The following is a 25,703-nucleotide window of genomic DNA, read 5'->3' on the forward strand; positions in this document are numbered from 1 at the left end:
ATATAATTCTGGTGAAGGAGTACTGTAGCGTATCTACCACTACAAAAAATACAATTCCAATTCACTGGTATGTAAGACATGTTAACTCGATTTTATGAAGATTCTTTTCATAGATGAAGGTTGACTTTGTAGATATCTGCTCTCCCCACAAGCCTATATTGCAGCTCTAGTGCGACGTAAATAAAGTACCGACCTACCTTTTCACTTTTCGCAAATACGCTATCGCTATCACTTAGCTTACTATGGATATAAGTAGGGATTTACGTTTATCAAATATCGGATTTCGCGCTATTCTTAACCGCTCCCAATAAAAATTGAATATTTTTTACCATCTTAACTTTTGGCCTTCGATAGAGATGTCGACACTATGTTCACCGGAAGGTAAATAGATTCTGCATCCCATTTTTCGTAATTTGGATACACTTAAATTTAGTATTTTATTCTGGAATGGGATTTTTCCTTAATTGGTTCGATTATAACCTAACCAAATTTTATAATTGAGAGAGGGAGTTTTGAAACTGTTGAAATTTCTTTTTTATTTGGTAAATTGACATTCCGGATCACTGCATGTAATGCATGCATATCAAAAATTAATTTAGGATCAGTGAACGTTTTTGAACAGAACCAAAAAAAAAAATTAGGATTTTTAAAAAATCAAAATTGGAGATTTTTGAAAATAATGTGAATAGTTAGATTGCTCCCTATATTAAAAAATAGTAAGAATCATGACACTCAAAAAACAGCAGCGCCAGTTTCGGGTATTAAACTTAATGTTTCATTTTCGTTTGCAATGCAAAAATTATATGACTTAGAAGCTTGAAATTTCCAAAGTGTGTAAAAAAGGTACAGAAGTTATAATGGAATAAAACATTTAGCATTCGATAACTTTTTCCAGAATTATTATGTGTTTAACTTGTAGGTACCATACGGCGCAAATGCCTACTACTAAGAATAAAATCCTCAACACTTGTACAATGTTAGTTTATTTTTACGAATTAGGTATTACTTATGCCTATGGGATATTAATCTCGAGACCTTGCAAATTCTTAAAATTTTAAGTGAATGAGCTGCTAGTCCCATAAAATGAATTAGTCGTGTTGAGAATCCGAGAAAAAATATTTCCTTTCTGTTAAAAATTAATACAGCGATACACACTATATTCACCTCCGTCATTGGTGACGTCATAACCTCCATATCCACCTCCAATTTCTCCACTATAACCTCCAGTATCGTCTGAAAACATTAAAATAATCAAAGCTAAAAACGTAAAATAATCAAAAATAAAAACGAAAACTGTTTTTTAAATGTACACAAAATATATAGTTTAGTATGTTTACAAAAATATGCTCCTTTCACTTATGTGTAAGATCTGAAAGCCAAAATGCAATAATTATGAATGAAATATCTTGATTTTTCTGCAATAAAATTTGATTCTTGATTTGATCGTTAGTATAAACTGGTTGTACTAACGTATACATGATTTTGAAATTCAAAAGCTTGGAAATTTATGGAAATTTTTAAATAACATGCAACTAGTATATCAGGTGAAGCAGTAATGCATAGAAGAAAAAATATGTATCTTTCACTTATGCGTAAGATCTGAAAGCCAAAATGCAATAATTATGAATGAAATATCTTGATTTTTCTGCAATGCAATTTGATTCTTGATTTGATCGTTAGTATAAACTGGTTGTACTAACGTATACATGATTTTGAAATTCAAAAGCTTGGAAATTTATGGAAATTTTTAAATAACATGCAACTAGTATATCAGGTGAAGCAGTAATGCATAGAAGAAAAAATATGTATCTTTCACTTATGCGTAAGATCTGAAAGCCAAAATGCAATAATTATGAATGAAATATCTTGATTTTTCTGCAATACAATTTGATTCTTGATTTGATCGTTAGTATAAACTGGTTGTACTAACGTATACATGATTTTGAAATTCAAAAGCTTGGAAATTTATGGAAATTTTTAAATAACATGCAACTAGTATATCAGGTGAAGCAGTAATGCATAGAAGAAAAAATATGTATCTTTCACTTATGCGTAAGATCTGAAAGCCAAAATGCAATAATTATGAATGAAATATCTTGATTTTTCTGCAATGCAATTTGATTCTTGATTTGATCGTCAGTATAAACTGGTTGTACTAACGTATACATGATTTTGAAATTCAAAAGCTTGGAAATTTATGGAAATTTTTAAATAACATGCAACTAGTATATCAGGTGAAGCAGTAATGCATAGAAGAAAAAATATGTATCTTTCACTTATGCGTAAGATCTGAAAGCCAAAATGCAATAATTATGAATGAAATATCTTGATTTTTCTGCAATGCAATTTGATTCTTGATTTGATCGTTAGTATAAACTGGTTGTACTAACGTATACATGATTTTGAAATTCAAAAGCTTGGAAATTTATGGAAATTTTTAAATAACATGCAACTAGTATATCAGGTGAAGCAGTAATGCATAGAAGAAAAAATATGTATCTTTCACTTATGCGTAAGATCTGAAAGCCAAAATGCAATAATTATGAATGAAATATCTTGATTTTTCTGCAATACAATTTGATTCTTGATTTGATCGTTAGTATAAACTGGTTGTACTAACGTATACATGATTTTGAAATTCAAAAGCTAGGAAATTTATGGAAATTTTTAAATAACATGCAACTAGTATTTCAGGTGAAGCAGTAATGCATAGAAGAAAAAATATGTATCTTTCACTTATGCGTAAGATCTGAAAGCCAAAATGCAATAATTATGAATGAAATATCTTGATTTTTCTGCAATGCAATTTGATTCTTGATTTGATCGTCAGTATAAACTGGTTGTACTAACGTATACATGATTTTGAAATTCAAAAGCTTGGAAATTTATGGAAATTTTTAAATAACATGCAACTAGTATATCAGGTGAAGCAGTAATGCATAGAAGAAAAAATATGTATCTTTCACTTATGCGTAAGATCTGAAAGCCAAAATGCAATAATTATGAATGAAATATCTTGATTTTTCTGCAATACAATTTGATTCTTGATTTGATCGTTAGTATAAACTGGTTGTACTAACGTATACATGATTTTGAAATTCAAAAGCTAGGAAATTTATGGAAATTTTTAAATAACATGCAACTAGTATATCAGGTGAAGCAGTAATGCATAGAAGAAAAAATATGTATCTTTCACTTATGCGTAAGATCTGAAAGCCAAAATGCAATAATTATGAATGAAATATCTTGATTTTTCTGCAATGCAATTTGATTCTTGATTTGATCGTCAGTATAAACTGGTTGTACTAACGTATACATGATTTTGAAATTCAAAAGCTTGGAAATTTATGGAAATTTTTAAATAACATGCAACTAGTATATCAGGTGAAGCAGTAATGCATAGAAGAAAAAATATGTATCTTTCACTTATGCGTAAGATCTGAAAGCCAAAATGCAATAATTATGAATGAAATATCTTGATTTTTCTGCAATGCAATTTGATTCTTGATGTCATCGTTAGTATAAACTGGTTGTACTAACGTATACATGATTTTGAAATTCAAAAGCTTGGAAATTTATGGAAATTTTTAAATAACATGCAACTAGTATATCAGGTGAAGCAGTAATGCATAGAAGAAAAAATATGTATCTTTCACTTATGCGTAAGATCTGAAAGCCAAAATGCAATAATTATGAATGAAATATCTTGATTTTTCTGCAATGCAATTTGATTCTTGATTTGATCGTTAGTATAAACTGGTTGTACTAACGTATACATGATTTTGAAATTCAAAAGCTTGGAAATTTATGGAAATTTTTAAATAACATGCAACTAGTATATCAGGTGAAGCAGTAATGCATAGAAGAAAAAATATGTATCTTTCACTTATGCGTAAGATCTGAAAGCCAAAATGCAATAATTATGAATGAAATATCTTGATTTTTCTGCAATGCAATTTGATTCTTGATTTGATCGTTAGTATAAACTGGTTGTACTAACGTATACATGATTTTGAAATTCAAAAGCTTGGAAATTTATGGAAATTTTTAAATAACATGCAACTAGTATATCAGGTGAAGCAGTAATGCATAGAAGAAAAAATATGTATCTTTCACTTATGCGTAAGATCTGAAAGCCAAAATGCAAAAATTATGAATGAAATATCTTGATTTTTCTGCAATGCAATTTGATTCTTGATTTGATCGTTAGTATAAACTGGTTGTACTAACGTATACATGATTTTGAAATTCAAAAGCTTGGAAATTTATGGAAATTTTTAAATAACATGCAACTAGTATATCAGGTGAAGCAGTAATGCATAGAAGAAAAAATATGTATCTTTCACTTATGCGTAAGATCTGAAAGCCAAAATGCAATAATTATGAATGAAATATCTTGATTTTTCTGCAATGCAATTTGATTCTTGATGTCATCGTTAGTATAAACTGGTTGTACTAACGTATACATGATTTTGAAATTCAAAAGCTTGGAAATTTATGGAAATTTTTAAATAACATGCAACTAGTATATCAGGTGAAGCAGTAATGCATAGAAGAAAAAATATGTATCTTTCACTTATGCGTAAGATCTGAAAGCCAAAATGCAATAATTATGAATGAAATATCTTGATTTTTCTGCAATGCAATTTGATTCTTGATTTGATCGTTAGTATAAACTGGTTGTACTAACGTATACATGATTTTGAAATTCAAAAGCTTGGAAATTTATGGAAATTTTTAAATAACATGCAACTAGTATATCAGGTGAAGCAGTAATGCATAGAAGAAAAAATATGTATCTTTCACTTATGCGTAAGATCTGAAAGCCAAAATGCAATAATTATGAATGAAATATCTTGATTTTTCTGCAATGCAATTTGATTCTTGATTTGATCGTTAGTATAAACTGGTTGTACTAACGTATACATGATTTTGAAATTCAAAAGCTTGGAAATTTATGGAAATTTTTAAATAACATGCAACTAGTATATCAGGTGAAGCAGTAATGCATAGAAGAAAAAATATGTATCTTTCACTTATGCGTAAGATCTGAAAGCCAAAATGCAGTAATTATGAATGAAATATCTTGATTTTTCTGCAATGCAATTTGATTCTTGATTTGATCGTTAGTATAAACTGGTTGTACTAACGTATACATGATTTTGAAATTCAAAAGCTTGGAAATTTATGGAAATTTTTAAATAACATGCAACTAGTATATCAGGTGAAGCAGTAATGCATAGAAGAAAAATATGTATCTTTCACTTATGCGTAAGATCTGAAAGCCAAATTGCAATAATTATGAATGAAATATCTTGATTTTTCTGCAATGCAATTTGATTCTTGATTTGATCGTTAGTATAAACTGGTTGTACTAACGTATACATGATTTTGAAATTCAAAAGCTTGGAAATTTATGGAAATTTTTAAATAACATGCAACTAGTATATCAGGTGAAGCAGTAATGCATAGAAGAATAAATATGTATCTTTCACTTATGCGTAAGATCTGAAAGCCAAAATGCAATAATTATGAATGAAATATCTTGATTTTTCTGCAATGCAATTTGATTCTTGATTTGATCGTTAGTATAAACTGGTTGTACTAACGTATACATGATTTTGAAATTCAAAAGCTTGGAAATTTTAAAATAACATGCAACTAGTATATCAGGTGAAGCAGTAATGCATAGAAAAAAATATGTATCTTTCACTTATGTGTAAGATCTGAAAGCCAAAATGCAATAATTATGAATGAAATATCTTGATTTTTCTGCAATGCAATTTGATTCTTGATTTGATCGTTAGTATAAACTGGTTGCACTAACGTATACATGATTTTGAAATTCAAAAGCTTAGAAATTATGCAAATTAAAAAATAACATGCAACTAATAAATCTGGTGGAGTAATAATGCATAGAAATCGAAAGAAATATAATTCTTAGAGGTAGAAAGAAAAAGTAATTTAACGATAGATACCATATCCATTTTGACTACTGCTTGCTCCATAACCTGCACCAGATGCTTCTCCATGTCCACTGCGATATCCTCCAATGTAACCTCCAGCACCAGACATGCCTAATAACATTGTACAGTGAGCAAAAAAATATATAGACCACTGTTAATAATTTTTGATCTAATGATCTTCACGTTCTAGGACTCAATCTTAATGGTTCAAGGGGGTGATCGAAAATATGATAATTAATAAGAGCAGATGATAATTTAAGTTACAAAATCTGATACAAAAACGTACTTTATCTGAATAAACATATCTTTTACTGAGCGAATTTGGATTTTGGATCCTCAAACTATATGGGGTGGCCACAATCTCGGACATATGGTCAAATTAGTTTGGTCAGGAGAGGGGTCCAGAATTCGTTATATCTCCTTAACTTTTAAGCGAACTTTTAACTTTTAAGCGAATTCAAAAATTTTTGAACAAAATTATATAATTCATTCGTCCAAAGATAATTCCATGCAAAATATAAATTTTAGTAAATATTTACTTTTTTATTACTTTATTTAATAACAGAGAAATTTTGTATAGTAAGGTATATTGCATAATTTTAAAGTACGTAATTTTAAATGGCGAAATATAAAATTCGACCGAAATCATTGGAATAGTTCCTGAGAAATCAAATTTTAAAAATACGACTATTTTTAAAATTTGATTTCTCAGTAACCCTTCGACCGATTTCACACAAACTTTGTATTTTGCTATGTAGAATTACAAACTTGAACATAATGCAGAAAATTCCAATGATTCCCAATTGATTTAAATGGTCCTAATGATTCCAATTCAATGATTCTAAATTGAGCATATTACTCTTAGTTTTAGTTCTTAATTTTTTAATTTATTTATATTATTTTTTGAAAACTTTGTTTAAAAATTTTTTTTGCGACCCTTCAGATTGGGAACTGTTGGCCTGAGGTGATCTAGTAATGTTAAGAAAATTAAAATAAATATTTTTTACTAGTAAAAATTAACATAAAGAAATAAAAGTATTAGAAGTAACGATACATACCATATCCACCTCCTTTTCCGCTTGCGCCATTATCTCCATGTTTACCCCTATAGCCTCCAAATACGACTATAAACATTAAAAAAATAATATATATAGGTTGAAAAAAATGGGATTCGCAAAACATTAACACCAGTGGCACTCTGGGAAGGTTTTTTTGTTCCTGACAAAAAGTGAAAGAGCTTCACGAGTGGCCTACTATTGCCACTCATGAAGCGCGAGTCGGCGGTTTGGTAATATCTTGGTCTGATCTGGAAGGAGGCGTCATGGAAAATACCATGTGTGGTTGGGAATAGTTCTCACAAAATTGTTTATTTGAGCCGTAGTGTTTTAAGGGATAGAGCGATCGTCTTACAATGAGGTGAACCGGGTTCGAATCCCAGCAAATGACTGGTTGATTCGAATTAAGCACCTGGTTCTCACAGACCACAGTGCTGACGTAAATTATCCTCAGGGGTAGACGGATCTTGGGTCACAGTCTGCTTGTCATCAGACTTAACGCGGGAGGTTTTCGTGGTTTTTCTCTCCAAGTAACGCAAATGCGGGTTAGTTCTATCAAAATAAGTCCTCCACGAAGTCAAATTTCTCACAATACTTGATCTTCTGGATCGAGTTCAAAATTGCAAGTATTCGAAGTTGAACATTGGTAGCTGTAAACTAAAAGTTCTGTCGGCTGTTTAACAACATTTATAAAATTATAAAGCTTGTTTAGTTCTGTTCTCACAAGGAATAAAATCTCGAAAAATGTAAGATTCCTACTAGTGGACGCACACCTACATCAGCAGCAGACCAGGCCAAGAAGTCGACCCTTTTATTGCCTTCTACGGGATGCATTTACAGTGGATCATACATTTGCCTTCTGTCAAGAAGATCAGAAAAATGTCCACGCTAGACTAATACCCAACCATACTCCAATTAGAGAGGTAAGATTTCTGTGAAAACTTTTCGCTTTATATTTTAAGAACTATAATTAAATAAAAATATAATAATACGGAAATTTCTCGTCACTTCTGAAACGTTGTTATGCCTTAAGAATCGGCTTTACGATTGGCTCTATATTATTTTGTATTCCCTGCCTGAGATATTTTACAGTTTAAAAAGGAGGTTCAGCTGACCGCTATATGCGAAATGTTGAGAAAATTTTAAAAAATTGCTCAATTTGGGAGTAAGTAATGGAACGATTCATCCAATTCTAGATGCTCCAACACACCATACTTAGTGCCGCGATGGCTCAGATAGAGCATTCGCCTTCCAATGAGGTGAACCGGGGTTCGATCCCGGCGATGGCTGGTCGATACGAATTTCTCATCTGGCTTACACCGACCACAGTACTGACGTGAAATAGACAGATCATGGTAGACAGATCATGGGTTAGAGTACCCTTGCCGTCAGGCTAACCGTGGGAGGTTCTCGTGGTATTCCTCTCCATGTAACGTAAATGCCGGTTAGTTCTATCAAAAATTCTTCCACGAAAGTGAATTTCTCCCAATACGTTCCCAGGCGTTCCCTTGTCTTCTGAATTGGGTTCAAAATGACAAGGCTACGGATTTGAACATTAGTTGTCGTAAACCCGAGAATTGGGTCGGCTGTTCAACGACGGTTATAAAAAAATATATAAAGAAAAACATACCTATACTTAGGCTGAATTTTATTTGTGATTAGTTTGGGAAAGGCCACATTAGTAAGCGATCCAACAATTTTAAATTGCCAACAAAGTTTAAAACTGGACTATCGGAAATGATTAGTTTTTCTATGTTCTGTAGTGTATTTTGGTAAGCAAAAAAATATCCAACGATGCTTCCACTCTAACTTTCCACTTTCGAATGATTGGGTTTTCACGAATGATCAAATTTTTTTTTCGATATTAATTGTGAGAGGAGTTCTTTAACAGAACATTAATTAGAGCAGTAGAAATGATACGGACTCAACCCTAGCTCGGGCTTGTTAGCTGAGAAAAATATCTCGACATCGGACTCAAGATAAGGTTTTCATTAGCTTTGTCACTACTTTAAACCCAACGTTTCGTTCAGTTATGAAAAAAGTAAAATTTCTAAATTATAAGAAATTAGAATGATCTGCTACTTCTGTCCGGTGCCTTTGCTTTACAGTAGCAAAATTTTTATCTTTATCCTATGTTAACTCAGGCTTGGGAGGATTCTAGCTCTAAGTAATCCTATGTATTTCAGGGTCAGGTGGACTTAATTCAAATTTCTTCGAGCCCAAATAGTAAAAATAATTTTAGTAATATTGAATTATTTGCTTAAATATATTTCAAGAAAAGAAACAAATCGCAATTGAATTACATTAGGAAATTTTATACAATTAACGATACAAAAATGAAAAAAAAACTTATTATTTATGAACAGTACTATCATGCTACCAACCATATAGGCCATTATTTGCGCCATATGGTCCTACAAGTCCTCTGGGATATCCTTGTCCATTTCCTCCCTTGTAATTTTCTCCCTTGTAATTTCCTCCCTTGAAATTTCCACCAAAACCTCCTAATCCTGCTCTATATTCTCCACTGGATTCTCCGCCGTATCCACCTCCAGATACTGCGCCATATCCTCCTCCAGGTTCACCTCCATATGCTCCACCAGGTCCACCACCATATCCTCCACTGGACTCTCCACCGTATCCACCTTCAAATCCACCTCCAAGGACTCCACCATAACCACCTTCAGATCCTACAGCATATCCTATTGCAGGAGATCCACCTCCGGATATTACGCCATATACTCCACCTGGTCCAACGAAATATGATGCACCAGGTCCACTGCCATATGTTCCATCGAGTCCACTGCCATATGTTCCATCGAGTCCACTGCCATATGATCCACCAGTTTCACCATTATATGTTCCACCAGGACCTCCACCATATGCTTCACCATGTTCTCCGCCGTATTCTCCTCCATATCCACCTCCAAATACTACGCCATATCCACCTCCGAATTCTCCCCCATATCCTTCTCCTCCAGATACTACACCGTATCTATCTCCAGAACCACCTAGATATGCTCCACTCGATCCACCAGCGTATATTCCTGCAAATCCTCCATCCCCTAATGAACCTATAGACATTATTAAATGTAAATACATGCTGCTATGTTATGTAAAACACATTTATAATTTAAATTTTAAAACAAATACTAGTTAGAACAAACTGTGAAACGTATTATTGATCACATCATAACAAATATAATTTATTTGGCATTCATTAAATCTTAGGGTGAAATGATAGTGACTATTCGACGTCGCATGTGTAATGAGGAAAGTAACTTTTATTCGATAATAGCTTTAATAAATAATAGGAAGGAATACTACAGGCTATATTCTTTAATCCCATGGACATATCACATCACCCAAGCACAGGTAAGTACCTGGTTCCATTTTAAGGTCCAATCTTTCAACGGGTATAGTAGGAACGCACACCATCCAACCATCCGCAGTTCGTAATTTTGACCAGAGCCATAGCACGATCAGTCTCCAATCCAATACCCCACAGGTATTGATTTGTTATGGGAACTTAGAAGACTTTATAACCCCACGGAGTTTGCGTGCACCAGTCACCATTTTGCACACAGGTCTTCAGCCGTTGGAGATCAAACTCACGTCCTCATGGACATGTGCCAAATGCCTCACCAGCCAGGCTATCCATTTTCACAAAAATTACACCACTAGATGGAGAATTAAAATCTGCATATTTTGAGAGATAAGTTAATGCAATTAATTTTTTTTCTAAATAAATAATATATTTTACAATTAGAGCACTGTTTTTACTATTTAGAACAATTTAAAATTCACCTAAATTGTCCAACAGCTTCTTTAAAACTTACAGATCAGTTGGGTGGTAAAGTCACAATTTTATTTAGTCATAATTTGTTATAGACAATAGATCAAAAAATAATTAAGTTGAATTATAGAGTTATGTTACAAGCTAGAGAATTAAATTCTACACAATTTGAGTCATGGATTAATGCCTATAGCATGCAGAAAATTTATTTCTCCAGAATTAAATTAGCAAAGTTAAGGCTAGGGAATTAGTAAGCAGAAATACTAAGGAAAACTTGCAATTCACTCTTATTGGATATTTCTCGGATAATTTAGGCCCAATTGTCGAAGTTGAAAACAGCAAAAAAAGTAATTAGAAATAAATGTAAATGTTAAAAGAATGACTTACAGTTTTGCAGTCTTAATATCATATTCTATTTGTTATCACATTCGACCATAACCAAATATCAATGTTCGAGAAAAAACTAGATTTACATATTTAAAATTCTAGGTACTGATGCATTGCTTTTCGAGAAAATCCTTCCTAATTTGGGGTATAGGTTGCTTCTCGGCAAGAAAAACTCTTCCATTGGTTGTTGGACTTAGAAGAAAAGGTTGGTGTTAGCCAAAAGAACATCTAAGTTCCGATTGCAGTAGTATAGTATAATAAAGCCTAAGGAACTGTAGCTGTTCACCATCCATTCGTTGGAAATTGTTGAAATATTTTACTAACTTAAATAGATGCTATTGCAATTGATGGATTTTATTAGTTAATTAGCATATTGAATGTGAAAAGGCTTATTTGAAAATTTATTGATGGCTTTATCTAGAATGATGTTCTTCACTGTTACTGTCCATCGTCAAACACGACGAATCGCTGAGGTGTGTCCGCCGCTTGTCGCGTTAAGACTCTATATTTATTCATTTTTCTTGATTTAAGGTACCCGACAAACATTTTTAAGTCGATTTTGACCAAAATATCAATTTCCTACATTTTATATAAAATAAACCTTTGAATCTTTCTCTTACAAATACAGCTCGAGTTTTGTTTCAACGTCAAATAGAACAGAAGTCATGATGATTTAAGGAAACATCTTCGGTAGTTAATAAATTGATAGCTGTGTCGTTTTTTGACATTTTTCTCAAAACTCATTTTTTTGTTTATTTTTCTTCATTCTAAAAGAAATATCTAAAAATATATTATTTGAAATTACTTGAAATTTTGTATGAATGTTTTCTACACATAATATCGAAATAGACTGTAGAATAGTGGATTAAGCTATTATTTTTATGTTGTACAGCAAAAATAAAAATAATTAATCCCAATTTTTGGCCCTTATTACAAAATAAATTTTCAATTTTTGCTGTAAAATATCTAAATATAAATATTATATCCAATCCTTAGTTTATTGTCTAAGTTGATTTTCATCAGTATTATAAAGCACGAGTAATCCAAGAATATTAAATTTTAATGAAAGCATGTAATTTTGGATCTTTTTTGGCTTTTTTTCCACTCATGTTACTTTTTAAAAACTTTCTTCTTAGTATTTTTTTACGTTCATATGATGCTTTAGTGTATAATGCATGCATAAATCTAAATTAAAAATTTCTAAATTAAAATTTTCAAGATTTTGTCTCTGAAGGTACCTTAAATTAAAATAATATTGAACATCTATATATTTCAGTGTAGAATTCAAATTCGTTTTGGATATTCACAAAATAACCAAATCATGTATTCTTTACTCTAGAGCTTCACATAGTTCATTTAACTATTAGTTCATTAAACTATTAATGTAAACATTTAATTTCTTGCGATTGTTGAAATTTGTTGGACTAGGCACGCCTAACCACTATAAAGATCAGATTCCGTTCTATCATTCACAATCCTGTGAATCAATTAGAAAAAATAGTTAAAATAATTTTGAATCACTTGCTTAGATAAATTTCTGGGAAATAAAATTAGATGGTATTAATCAAATATTCATATTTAGCGATATTAAAATAAATCTCTCTCTTTTTGTAATGAGCTCTATGATGCTACCAACCATATTCACCCATGCTTGCACCATATGCTCCACCAGATTCACCATCATATGCTCCATCAAGTCTACCATCATATGTACCACCAATCTCTCCACCATACCCACCTCCATATGCTCCACCAGCACCTCCACCATCTCCAGTGGCAGGTAATGAACCTATAAACATTATTAAAAGTCAAAACAGGCTTCTCCACTTTTCAATGTTCTACGAAACACATTTACAATTCTAATTTGTAAACGAGTAGCAAAAATAAATTACAAAACTTTTTATAATTTCATTATGATAAATATAATCTATTTGTCAGTCGTCAAATCATTGTGTATAATGATTGTGACTAATTAACGTTACTTGAGAGATTAAAAATTTTTTTATCGGAGGATGCATATTCTCTAAGCGTTAAAGAAAGTATGGCAAAATACTAAAAACAATATTCCTTACATCCACGCCCATCTCCTCCGTAATCATTCCAATAAATTAAAATTAGAAATAAAAATAGTTTAAATATAATTGAAAAATAGTTTAAATAATATCTATCACTTCTATAAAGTTCAAGAAAATAAAATGAAATTAAAAAAATTTATTAAATGGAAAAAAAAATGAAATGAAATAAATTAAAATTAATAAAAATTTGCATGTTTCACGATATAAAAATAAAGCAAAACTCTTTTTGTAAACAGTACTAAGACGCTGCCCACGATATCCGCCAGTGCTTGAGCCATATGTTACATCAGATCCACAGCCACATTCTCCACCAAATCCATTGCAATCTCCTACTCCAGCTCCGTTTTTATAAGTTCAAAGAGATCCCCCGTCGTATGATTCTTTCAATCCTTTACCACATTCTGCTCCAAATCCATCTCCTACTCCAGCTCCGTTTTTATAAGTTCAAAGAGATCCCCTATCGTATGATTCTTTCAATCCTTTACCACATACTGCTCCAAATCCATCGCCATCTTCTACTCCAGATCCGTTTTTATAAGCTCAAAGAGATCCCCTGTCGTATGATTCTTTCAATCCTTTACCACATTCTGCTCCAAATCTACCATTACGTTCACCTGATCCTGCAAATTCGTTGAGAAGAAAGGTGTATTTGAAAATTTATTTTGAAAATTTATTAATTTCATCATCTGGATTTCTTGATCTTATCATCTGAAGGTATTCTGAAGTCTGAACTTCATCTGTTCTTTACAGTTGTATTGTTAGGGTCCGTCACATTACACGGGGAAATACTGAAGATAAGATCGTCTCACGAGCTAAATATCTATATTTTATTTATTTGTTAAATTAGATTAAAATAATGGTAAGTAATAATTATATAGTTACAAATGGAATTTAAGTAAGATTTTTGCAAAAGAACAATTAACGCAATTATTTTTTACATAAACGCGTTACATAGTATTTTTTCAAACCATTATGTAAAATAAAATTCTTTGGGATGTTTAAAGATTGCAGGAGCTAGGCATGTCTTACAACTACAGAGGTCAGAATTCATTTTATCATTCACAATCATGTGAGATAAGCGAAACTAGAAGGAAAATAATTTAAATAATATTGAATAAATTGGTTACATTAATTTCAGGAAAATAAAATTAAATGGCGCTAGTAAAGCTTACATATTTATTGAAATAAAAATAAAATAATCTTTTTTGTAAAGAGTTCTATGATGCTACCCACCATATCCACCAAACATGACACCATATGCTCCACCAGGTACAAGACCATATGCTCCACCAGGTGCAAAGTCATATGCTCCACCAGGAACAACGTCATATGCTCCATCAGGTCCAATGCCATATGATCCATCAAAGGCTCCACCAGGTTCAACACCATATGCCCCACCAGGTCTACCATCATGTGTTCCACCGAATCCTCCGTCATATACAGGACCGAATCCTCCGCCATATTCTCCTCTTCCTGATACAACCCCAAATACGCCAGAATATCCTTCTCCAAATCCAACTCCGAATCCTCCACCATATTCGTCCCCAGATGCATCACCATATAATCCACCAGTTCTACCATCATATCCTCCGCCAGATCCATCACCATACGCCCCACTAAATCCACCACTATATGGTCCACCTCGTCCAAACCCATATGCTTCAACCATTTCCTCGCCATATGCCCCACCAAATTCTCCTCCATACCCATCTCCGAATCCTCCTCCAATCTCCGATACTGCAGAAAATATACTTCCAGAATCCTCAGCATATGCTCCACTTGGTTCCCCACCATATGCTCCAAATGTTCCATCACCATAAGCTCCAACGTCATATGCTCCACCTGGCACACCGATATATGCTCCATTAGAACCAACGTCATATGCTCCCTCTGGTCCAGTACCATATATTCCACCAGATCCACCACCATACATTCCGCCAGGTAAACCACCGTATGCTCCACCTGGTCCAACACCATATGAGCCATCAGATACAACGCCAAAAGCCCCACCAGATCCAGCACCATATGCTCCACCAGGTCTACCACCATATGCTTCACCAGTTCTACCACCATGAGTTCTTCCAGGTCCAACGCCATATGTTCCTAGGCTGTATGCGTCACCAGAAACAACCCCAAACGCCCCACCATATGTTCCGTGTCCACTTTCATACGCTCCACCAGGTACACCAACATATGCTCCACCAGGTCCACCGCCATACGCTCCTCCTTGTCCACCGTCAAATGCTGAATCAGGTCTTTCACCATATGAACCACCAATTCCCCTGCCATGTGCTCCTCCAGGTCCATTTCTATTAGCTCCACCATATGACCTGCCAGGTCCACCATTATATGACCCTCCAGGTCCACCACCATGTGACCCTCCAGGTCCATCCCCATATGTTCCACCTGGTCCTCCTCCAGTAGGTCCACCACCATATGCTCCAAAAGGTCCTCCACCAAATGATCCTCCAGTTCCACCAGGTACACCGCCAGCACCAGGCCTTCCAGGTCCAGTGCCATAGGCTCCACCAAGGTCTCCCGGTCCACCTCCATTAGCTCCTCTACCATATGACCCTCCACGTCCACCACCATATGACCCTCCATGACCACCACCATATGCTCCACCAGATACAACGCCAAAAGACCCACCAAATTCTCCACCATATGTTCCAGCAAGTCCAGTGTCGTATGCTCCAGAAGTGCCACCGCCATATGCTCCACCTGGTCCATCTCCAATAGCCCCATTACGTCCACCACCAAATGACCCTCCAGATCCACCAGGTCCAAAGCCAGGTCCAGTGCCATAGGCTCCGGCAGGTCCACCGCCATATGCTCCTCCTGGTCCACCGCCATATGCTGAATCAGGTTTTTCACCATATGAACCACCAATACCCTTGCCATGTGCTCCTCCAGGTCCAACTCCATTAGCTCCACCATATGATCCTCCAGGTCTACCTCCCCCGACAGGTCCAACGCCGTATGCTCCACCAAGTCCAGTGCCATAAGCTCCAGCAGGTCCACCGCCATATGCTCTTCCTGGTCCACCGCCATATGTGGAACCAGTTCTTTCACCATAAGAGCCTCCAATTCCCTTCCCATGTGCTCCTCCAGGTCCAGCTCCACCACCATGTGGCCCTCCAGGTCCACCACCATATGCTCCACCAGGTCCAGCACCATATGATCCACCGGGTCCACCAGGTACACCGTCACCACCAGGTCCACCAGGTCCAACGCCGTATGTTCCACCAGATCCAACGCTAGGTACAACGCCGAAGGCCCCACTAAATCCTCCACCATATGTTCCAGCAAGTCCAGTGCCGTATGCTCCAGCAGGACCACCGCCATGTGCTCCACCAGGTCCAACTTCATATGCTCCACCACCATATGACCCTCCAGTTCCACCACCATATGACCCTCCAGGTCCATCACCATATGCTCCACCTGGAACAACGCCAAAAGCCCCACCAAATCCTCCCCCATATGTTTCAACAAGTCTAGTGCCGTATGCTCCAGCAGGACCATCGCCATATGCTCTACCTGGTCCACCTCCATTAGGTCTACCACCATATGCTCCTCCAGGTCCACCACTATGTGACCCTCCAGGTCCACCACTATGTGACCCTCCAGGTCCACCACCATTAGGTCCACCACCATATGCTCCAAAAGGTCTTCCATCATACGATCCTCCAGGTCCACCAGGTACACCGCCAGCACCAGGCCCTCCAGGTCCAGCGCCATAGGCTCCACCAAGTGTTCCTGGTCCACCTCCATTAGCTCCACCGCCATATGACCCTCCCGGTCCTCCACCAGGTCCACCACCATATGCTCCACCAGGAACAACGCTAAAAGACCCACCAAATCCTCCATTATATGCTCCAGCAGGATCATCGCCATTAGGTCCACCTCCATATGCTCCACTAGATCCACCACCATATGGCCCTCCTGGTCCAATTGTTCCACCTCCACCACCAGGTCCATCGCCGTATACTCCACCTGTTCTTGCACCATATGCTCCACCAGGTCCAATGCCATATGCTCCAGCAGATCCACCTGCATCAGATCCACCACCATATGCTCCAAAAGGTCTTCCATCATATGATCCTCGAGGTCCACCAGGTACACCGCCAGCACCAGGCCCTCCAGGTCTAGCGTTATAGGCTCCCCTAAGTCCTCCTGGTCCACCTCCATTAGCTCCATCACCATATGACCCTCCAGGTCCAACTCCATATGCTCCACCAGGTCCATCACCATATGCTCCACCAGGAACAACGCTAAAAGACCCACCAAATCCTCCACCATATGTTCCACCAGGTCCATCGCCGTATACTCCACCAGTTCCTGCGCCATAGGCTCCAGCAGGTCCAACGCCAATAGGCCCACCTCCATATGCTCCACCGGTTCCACCACCATATGATCCTCCAGGTCCACCAGGTCCGGGGCCATATGCTCCACTAGTTCCACCAACAAATGATCCTCCTCGCCCACCAGGAACACCGCCACCACCAGGTCCATCGCCATATGCTCCTCCTGGTCCACCTCCATTAGGTCCACCACCATATGCTCCGAAAGGTCCTCCACCATATGATCCTCCAGGTTCACCACCATACGATCCCCCCGGTCTTCCACCATATGTTCCACCTGGTCCACCTCCAGTAGGTCCACCACCATATGCTCCAAAAGGTCCTCCACCATATGATCCTCCAGGCCCTCCAGGTCCAGTGCCATAGGCTCCACCAAGTCCTCCTGGTCCACCTCCATTAGCTCCTCCACCATATGACCCTCCAGGTTCACCACCATATGACTCTCCCTGTTTTCCAAATGCTCCACCAGGACCACCACCACGTGCTTCATTAGGAACAACGCTAAAAGACCCACCAAATCCTCCACCATAAGTTCCAGCAAGTCCAGTGCCGTATGCTCCAGCAGGACCATAGCCATTAGGTCCACCTCCATATGCTCCACCTGGTCCACCACCATATAATCCTCCAGGTCCACCAGGTCCACCGCCATGTGCTCCACCAGATCCACCAGCATATGACCCTCCTGGTCCAATTGTTCCACTTCCACCACCAGATCCGTCGCCGTATGCTCCACCAGGTCCTGCACCATAGGCTCCAGCAGGTCCTGCACCATATGCTCCAGCAGGTCCACCGCCATATGCTCCTCCTGGTCCACCGCCGTATGCTCCTCCTGGTCCACCGCCATACGCTGAATCAAGTCTTGCACCATATGAACCACCATTTCCTCCTTCATGTGCTCCTCTAGGTCCAACTCCATTAACTCCACCACCATATGCTCCACCAGGTCCAACGCCGTATGCTGCACCAGGTCCAGCCCCATTAGGTCCACCTCCATATGGTCCGCCACTTCCACCACCATATGATCTTCCTGGTCCACCAAGTACACCAATACCACCAGGCCCACCAGTTCCAATGCCGTATGCACCACCAGGTCCACTGCCATATATTCCTCCTGGCCCACCAGGAACACCGCCACTGCCTGGTCCACCTCCATTAGGTCCACCACCATATGCTCCACCTGGTCCAGCACCATATGATCTTCCGGGTCCACCAGGTACACCGCCAGCACCAGATCCACCAGATTCAACGCCATATGTTCTACTGCCAAATGAGACTCCAGATACAACGCTAAAAGCCCCACCATATCCTCCACCATATGAACCACCAACTCCTCCGGCATGTGATCCTCCAAGTGCACCAGGTATGCCGCCACCACCAGGTCCATCGCCATATGCTCCACCTGGTGCACCTCCATTAGGTCCACCTCCATATGCTCCACTGGATCCACCACCATATGATCCTCCAGGTCCACCAGGTCCGGCGCCATATGCTCCACTAGTTCCACCAACATATGATCCGCCTGGGCCTCCAGAAACACTGCCACCACCAGGTCCATCGCCATATACTCCCCCTGGTCCACCTTCATTAGGTCCACCCCCATATGCTCCACTTGGTGCACCACCATATGCTCCGAAAGGTCCTCCACCATATGATCCTCCAGGCTCACCACCATATGACCCTCCCGGTCTTCCACCATATGCTCCACCAGGTCCACCACCATGTGACCCTCCAGGTCCACCCCCATATGTTCCACCTGGTCCACCTCCAGTAGGTCCACCACCATATGCTCCAAAAGGTCCTCCACCATATGATCCACCAGGTCCACCAGGTACACCGCCAGCACCAGGCCCTCCAGGTCCAGTGCCATAGGCTCCACCAAGTCCTTTTGGTCCACCTCCATTAGCTCCTCCACCATATGACCCTCCATGTCCACCACCATATGACCCTCCAGGTTCACCACCATATGACCCTCCCGGTCTTCCAAATGCTCCACCAGGTCCACCACCATGTGCTTCATTAGGAACAACGCTAAAAGACCCACCAAATCCTCCACCATATATTCCAGCAAGTCCAGTGCCGTATGCTCCAGCAGGACCATCGTCATTAGGTCCACCTCCATATGCTCCACCAGGTCCACCACCATATAATCCTCCAGGTCCCCCGCCATATGCTCCACCAGATCCACCAGCATATGACCCTCCTGGTCCAATTGTTCCACCTCCACCACCAGATCCGTCGCCGTATGCTCCACCAGGTCCTGCACCATAGGCTCCAGCAGGTCCACCGCCATATGCTCCTCCTGGTCCACCGCCGTATGCTCTTCCTGGTCCACCGCCGTATGCTCCTCCTGGTCCACCGCCATACGCTGAATCAGGTCTTGCACCATATGAACCACCAATTCCTCCGGCATGTGCTCCTCCAGGTCCAACTCCATTAACTCCACCACCATATGCTCCACCAGGTCCACCACCATATAATCCTCCAGGTCCGGCGCCATATGCTCCACCAGGTCCAACGCCGTATGCTCCACCAGGTCCAGCCCCATTAGGTCCACCTCCATATGGTCCGCCACTTCCACCACCATATGATCTTCCTGGTCCACCAAGTACACCAATACCACCAGGCCCGCCAGTTCCAATGCCGTATGCACCACCAGGTCCACTGCCATATATTCCTCCTGGCCCACCAGGAACACTGCCACTGCCTGGTCCACCACCATATGCTCCACCTGGTCCAGCACCATATGATCTTCCGGGTCCACCAGGTACACCGCCAGCACCAGATCCACCAGATTCAACGCCATATGCTCTACTGCCAAATGAGACTCCAGATACAACGCTAAAAGCCCCACCATATCCTCCACCATATGAACCACCAATTCCTCCGGCATGTGCTCCTCCAGGTCCAACTCCATTAGCTCCACCTCCATATGCACCACCAGATCCACCACCAAGTGATCCTCCAAGTACACCAGGTATACCGCCACCACGAGGTCCATCGCCATATGCTCCACCTGGTGCACCTCCATTAGGTCCACCTCCATATGCTCCACTGGTTCCACCACCATATGATCCTCCAGGTCCACCAGGTCCGGCGCCATATGCTCCACTAGTTCCACCAACATATGCTCCACTAGTTCCACCAACATATGATCCTCCTGGCCCACCAGAAACACCACCACCACCAGGTCCTTCGCCATATGCTCCACCTGGTCCACCTTCATTAGGTCCACCCCCATATGCTCCACCTGGTCCACCACCATATGCTCCGAAAGGTCCTCCACCATATGATCCTCCAGGTTCACCACCATATGACCCTCCCGGTCTTCCACCATATGCTCCACCAGGTCCACCACCATGTGACCCTCCAGGTCCACCTCCAGTAGGTCCACCACCATATGCTCCAAAAGGTCCTCCACCATATGATCCACCAGGTCCACCAGGTACACCGCCAGCACCAGGCCCTCCAGGTCCAGTGCCATAGGCTCCACCAAGTCCTCCTGGTCCACCTCCATTAGCTCCTCCACCATATGACCCTCCATGTCCACCACCATATGACCCTCCAGGTTCACGACCATATGACCCTCCCGGTCTTCCAAATGCTCCACCAGGTCCACCACCATGTGCTTCATTAGGAACAACGCTAAAAGACCCACCAAATCCTCCACCATATATTCCAGCAAGTCCAGTGCCGTATGCTCCAGCAGGACCATCGTCATTAGGTCCACCTCCATATGCTCCACCAGGTCCACCACCATATAATCCTCCAGATCCTCCAGGTCCGCCGCCATATGCTCCACCAGATCCACCAGCATATGACCCTCCTGGTCTAATATTTCCACCTCCACCACCAGATCCGTCGCCGTATGCTCCACCAGGTCCTGCACCATAGGCTCCAGCAGGTCCACCGCCATATGCTCCTCCTGGTCCACCGCCATATGCTCCTCCTGGTCCACCGCCATATGCTCCTCCTGGTCCACCGCCATACGCTGAATCTGGTCTTGCACCATATGAACCACCAATTCCTCCGGCATGTGCTCCTCCAGGTCCAACGCCGTATGCTCCACCAGGTCCAGCGCCATTAGGTCCACCTCCATATGGTCCGCCACTTCCTCCACCATATAATCCTCCTGGTCCACCATGTACACCGCCACCACCAGGCCCACCAGTTCCAACGCCGTGTGCTTCACCAGGTCCACTGCCATATATTCCTCCTGGCCTTCCAGGAACACCGACACTGCCTGATCCGCCTCCATTAGATCCACCACCATATGCTCCACCTGTTCCAGCACCATATGATCTTCCGGGTCCACCAGGTGCACCGCCAGCACCAGATCCACCAGATTCAACGCCATATGTTCCACTGCCAAATGAGCCTCCAGATACAACGCTAAAAGCCCCACCAAATCCTCCACCATATGAACCACCAATTCCTCCGGCATGTGCTTCTCCAGGTCCAACTCCATTAGCTCCACCACCATATGCTCCACCAGGTCCACCACCATATGATCCTCCAAGTCCACCAGGTACACCGCCTGCACCAGGCCCTCCAGGTCCAATGCCGTATGCTCCACCATGTCCAGTGCCTTTAAGTCCACCGGTATATGCTCCACCAGGTCCTCCACCGTATGATCCTCCAGGTCCACCAGGTTCACCAGGTACCCCGAAAGCACCAGGCCCTCCAGGTCCAGCGTGATATGGAGCTGGTCCAGGTCCTCCTCCATTAGCTCTACCACCATATGACCCTCCAATTCCAAAACCATATGATCCTCCAGGTCCACCAGGTCCGGCGCCATATGCTCCACCAGGTTCAACATCATATGCTCCCGCAGATCCACCGCCATATATTCCTCCTGGCCCACCAAGTACACCACCACCACCAGGCCCACCAGGTCCACCTCCATATGCTCCACCAGATCCATCGCCATATGCTGAATCAGGTCTTGCACCATATGAACCTCCAATTCCTCCGGAATGTGCTCCTCCAGATCCAACTCCATTAAATCCACCACCATATGCTCCACCGGATCCGCCACCATATGATCCTACAGGTCTACCATGTATACCGCCACCACCATGCCCACCAGATCCAGCGCCATTAGGTCCACCTCCATATGCTCCAGCAGGTCCACCACCATATGATCCTCCAGGTCCAGCAGGTATACCGCCACCACCAGGCCCACCTGGTCCAACGCCGTATGCTCCACCAGGTCCAGCGCCATATTTTCCACCAGGTCCAGCGTCATATGCTCCAGCAGATCCACCGTCATATATTCCTCCTGGCCCACCAGGTACACCGCCACCATGAGATCCAACACCATATGCTCCTCCAGGTAAAACGCCAAAAGCCCCTCCAAATCCTCCACCATATGCTCCAACAAGTCCAGTGCCGTATGCTCCAGCAGGACCATCGCCATATGCTCCACCTGGTCCACCTCCATTAGGTCCACCAACATATGCTCCACCAGGTCCAGCACCATATGACCCTCCAGGCTCACCACCATATGATCCTCCAGGTCCACCAGGTACACGGCCACCACCAGGCCCACCAGGTCCAACCCCATATGCTCCACCAGGTCCAACACCATATGATCCTCCTGGTCCGCCAGGTACACCACCAGTACCAGACCCACCAGATTCAACGCCATATGTTCCACTGCCATATGAGCCTCCAGATACAACGCTAAAAGTCCCACCATATGTTCGAGCGAATCCAGTGCCATATGCACCAGCACGACCACCGCCATGTGCTGCTCCTGGTCCATGTCCAATAGCTCCATTACGTCCACCGCCATATGCTCCACCAGATCCACCACCATATGACCCTCCAGGTCCAATTGCTCCTCCTCCACCTCCAGGTCCATCGCCATATGCACCACCAGGTCCTGAGCCATAGGCTCCAGCAGGTCCACCGCCATATGCTCCTCCTGGTCCACGGCCATATGCTGAAACAGGTCTTGCGCCATATGAACCACCAATTCCCCCTGCAAGTGCTCCTCCAGGTCCAACTCCATTAGTTCCACCACCATATGACCCTCTAGGTTTGCCACCATATGCTCCATCATTTGCTCCACCACCAGGTAAAATGCCAAACGCCCCACCAAATCCTCCACCATATGTTCCACTAAGTCCATTGCTGTATGCTTTAGTAGGACCATGACCATATGCTCCTCCTGGTCCACCTCCATTAGGTCCAACTCCATATGCTACACCAGGAGCACCGCCATATGATCCTCCAGTTCCACCAGGTACACCGCCACCACCAGGTCCAACTTCGTTTGCTCCACCAGGTCCAGCGCCATATGCTCCACCAGGTCCAACGCCATATGCTCCAGAAGATCCACCACCATATATTGCTCCTGGCCCACCAGGTACACCGCCACCACCATGTCCATCGCCATATGCTCCAATAGGTAAAACGCCGAAAGCCCTACCAAATCCTCCTCCATATGTTCCACCAAGTCCCGTGCCATATGCATCAGCACGACCACCGCCATATGCTCCACCAGATCCACCACCATATGACCCTCCAGGTCCAATTGTTCCACCTCCACCACCTGGTCCTGCGCCATAGGATCCAGCAGGTCCACCGCCATATGCTCCACCAATTCCTCCAGCATATGCCCCTCTAGGTCCAACTCCACTAGCTCCACCTCCATATGCTCCACTAGGTCCATCACCATGTGATCTTCCAGGTACACCAGGTACACCGTTACCACCAGGCACACCAGGTCCAACGCCGTATGCTCCACCAGGTCCAGCGCCGTATGCTCCACCAGAGTCAACGCCATATGCTCCAGCAAATCCCCTGCCATGTATTCCTCCTGGCCCACCAGGTACCCCACCACCACCAGATCCAACGCCATAAGCCCCACCAAATCCTCCACCATATTCTCCAGCAAGTCCTGTGGCGTATGCTCCAGCTGGATTAGCGCCATATGCTCCACCTGGTCCACCTCCATTAGGTCCACCACCATATGCTCCTACAGGTCCTGCACTATATGACCCTATAGATCCACCACCATATGATCCTCTAGATCCTCCAGGTCCAACGCCATGTGCTCCACCAGCTCCAGCTCCATATGCTCCGGCAGATCCACCACCAGATGCTTCACCATGTACACCACCAAAAGTCCCACCATATGTTCCCGCCAGTCCAGTGCCATACGCTCCACCAGGTCTACCACCATATATTCCAGCAAGTCCAGTGTCGTATGCTCCAGCAGGACCACCGCCATATGCTCCACCTGATCCACCACCATATCCTCCACCATGTCTAGCACCATATGACCCCCCAGGTCCACCACCGTATGATAATCCAGGTACACCAGGTACTCCGCCAATACCAGGCCCACCAGGTCCAACGCCGTATGCTCCACCAGGTCCAGCACCATATGCTCCATCAGGTCCAGCACCATATGCTCCAGCAGGTCCAACACCATACGATACTCCAGGTCCACCAGGTACATTGCCACCTTCAGGCCCACCCAATTCAATGCCATATGTTCCACCGCTATATGAGCCTCTAGATACAGCGCCATATGCTCCACCAGATATCTTTCCTAAAACTTGGATATACGCTCCTCCTGGTCCACCACCATATGATTTACCAGTCTTACCACCATATGCTCCACCAGATAAACCACCATATGTTCCACCAGATACGCCACCATATGATCCACCTGGTCCACTCCCATATGTTCCTCGAGGTCCACCGCTGTATGCTCTTCCAGGTCCACCACCATATGACCCTCCAGGTCTATCGCCATATGATCCACCTAGTCCAACGCCATATGCTCTACCAGATACAATGCCATGTGCCCCACCAAATACCCCGCTATCTGCTCCACTAGGTTCACCTCCATCAGCTCCATTAGGTACACCACCATATGCTCCACCAGGTCCACCACCATGCGTTCCTCCAGGTCCAACGCTATGTGTCCCACGAGGTACACTGCCATACCCTCCGTCATATGCTTTACTGAATCCTCCAGCAGCTAACGAACCTATAAATAGTATTAAAAATAAATACAGTTTGCTCTACGTTTTAATTTTATATAAAAT

General features: G+C 41.7%; 1 protein-coding gene across 1 annotated transcript in view; it reads right to left on the reverse strand.

The window, feature by feature from the left end:
* LOC110283490 (uncharacterized) overlaps positions 1–25,703 on the reverse strand; it is a 60,854-nt gene that overhangs the window by 21,926 nt on the left and 13,225 nt on the right. The window contains exons 8-13 of the mRNA XM_087162908.1: positions 14,513–25,645; positions 12,841–12,993; positions 9,406–10,095; positions 7,025–7,090; positions 5,979–6,077; positions 1,156–1,233 (exon numbers count right to left, since the gene is read on the reverse strand). Coding sequence (XP_087019034.1) covers positions 1,156–1,233; positions 5,979–6,077; positions 7,025–7,090; positions 9,406–10,095; positions 12,841–12,993; positions 14,513–25,645 — 12,219 coding nt within the window. The remainder of the gene's footprint in view (positions 1–1,155; positions 1,234–5,978; positions 6,078–7,024; positions 7,091–9,405; positions 10,096–12,840; positions 12,994–14,512; positions 25,646–25,703) is intronic.

Source organism: Parasteatoda tepidariorum, chromosome 5 (assembly GCF_982258835.1).
Source record: "Parasteatoda tepidariorum strain Cologne lab strain chromosome 5, Ptep-v5.0, whole genome shotgun sequence".
Lineage (NCBI taxonomy): Eukaryota > Metazoa > Arthropoda > Arachnida > Araneae > Theridiidae > Parasteatoda > Parasteatoda tepidariorum.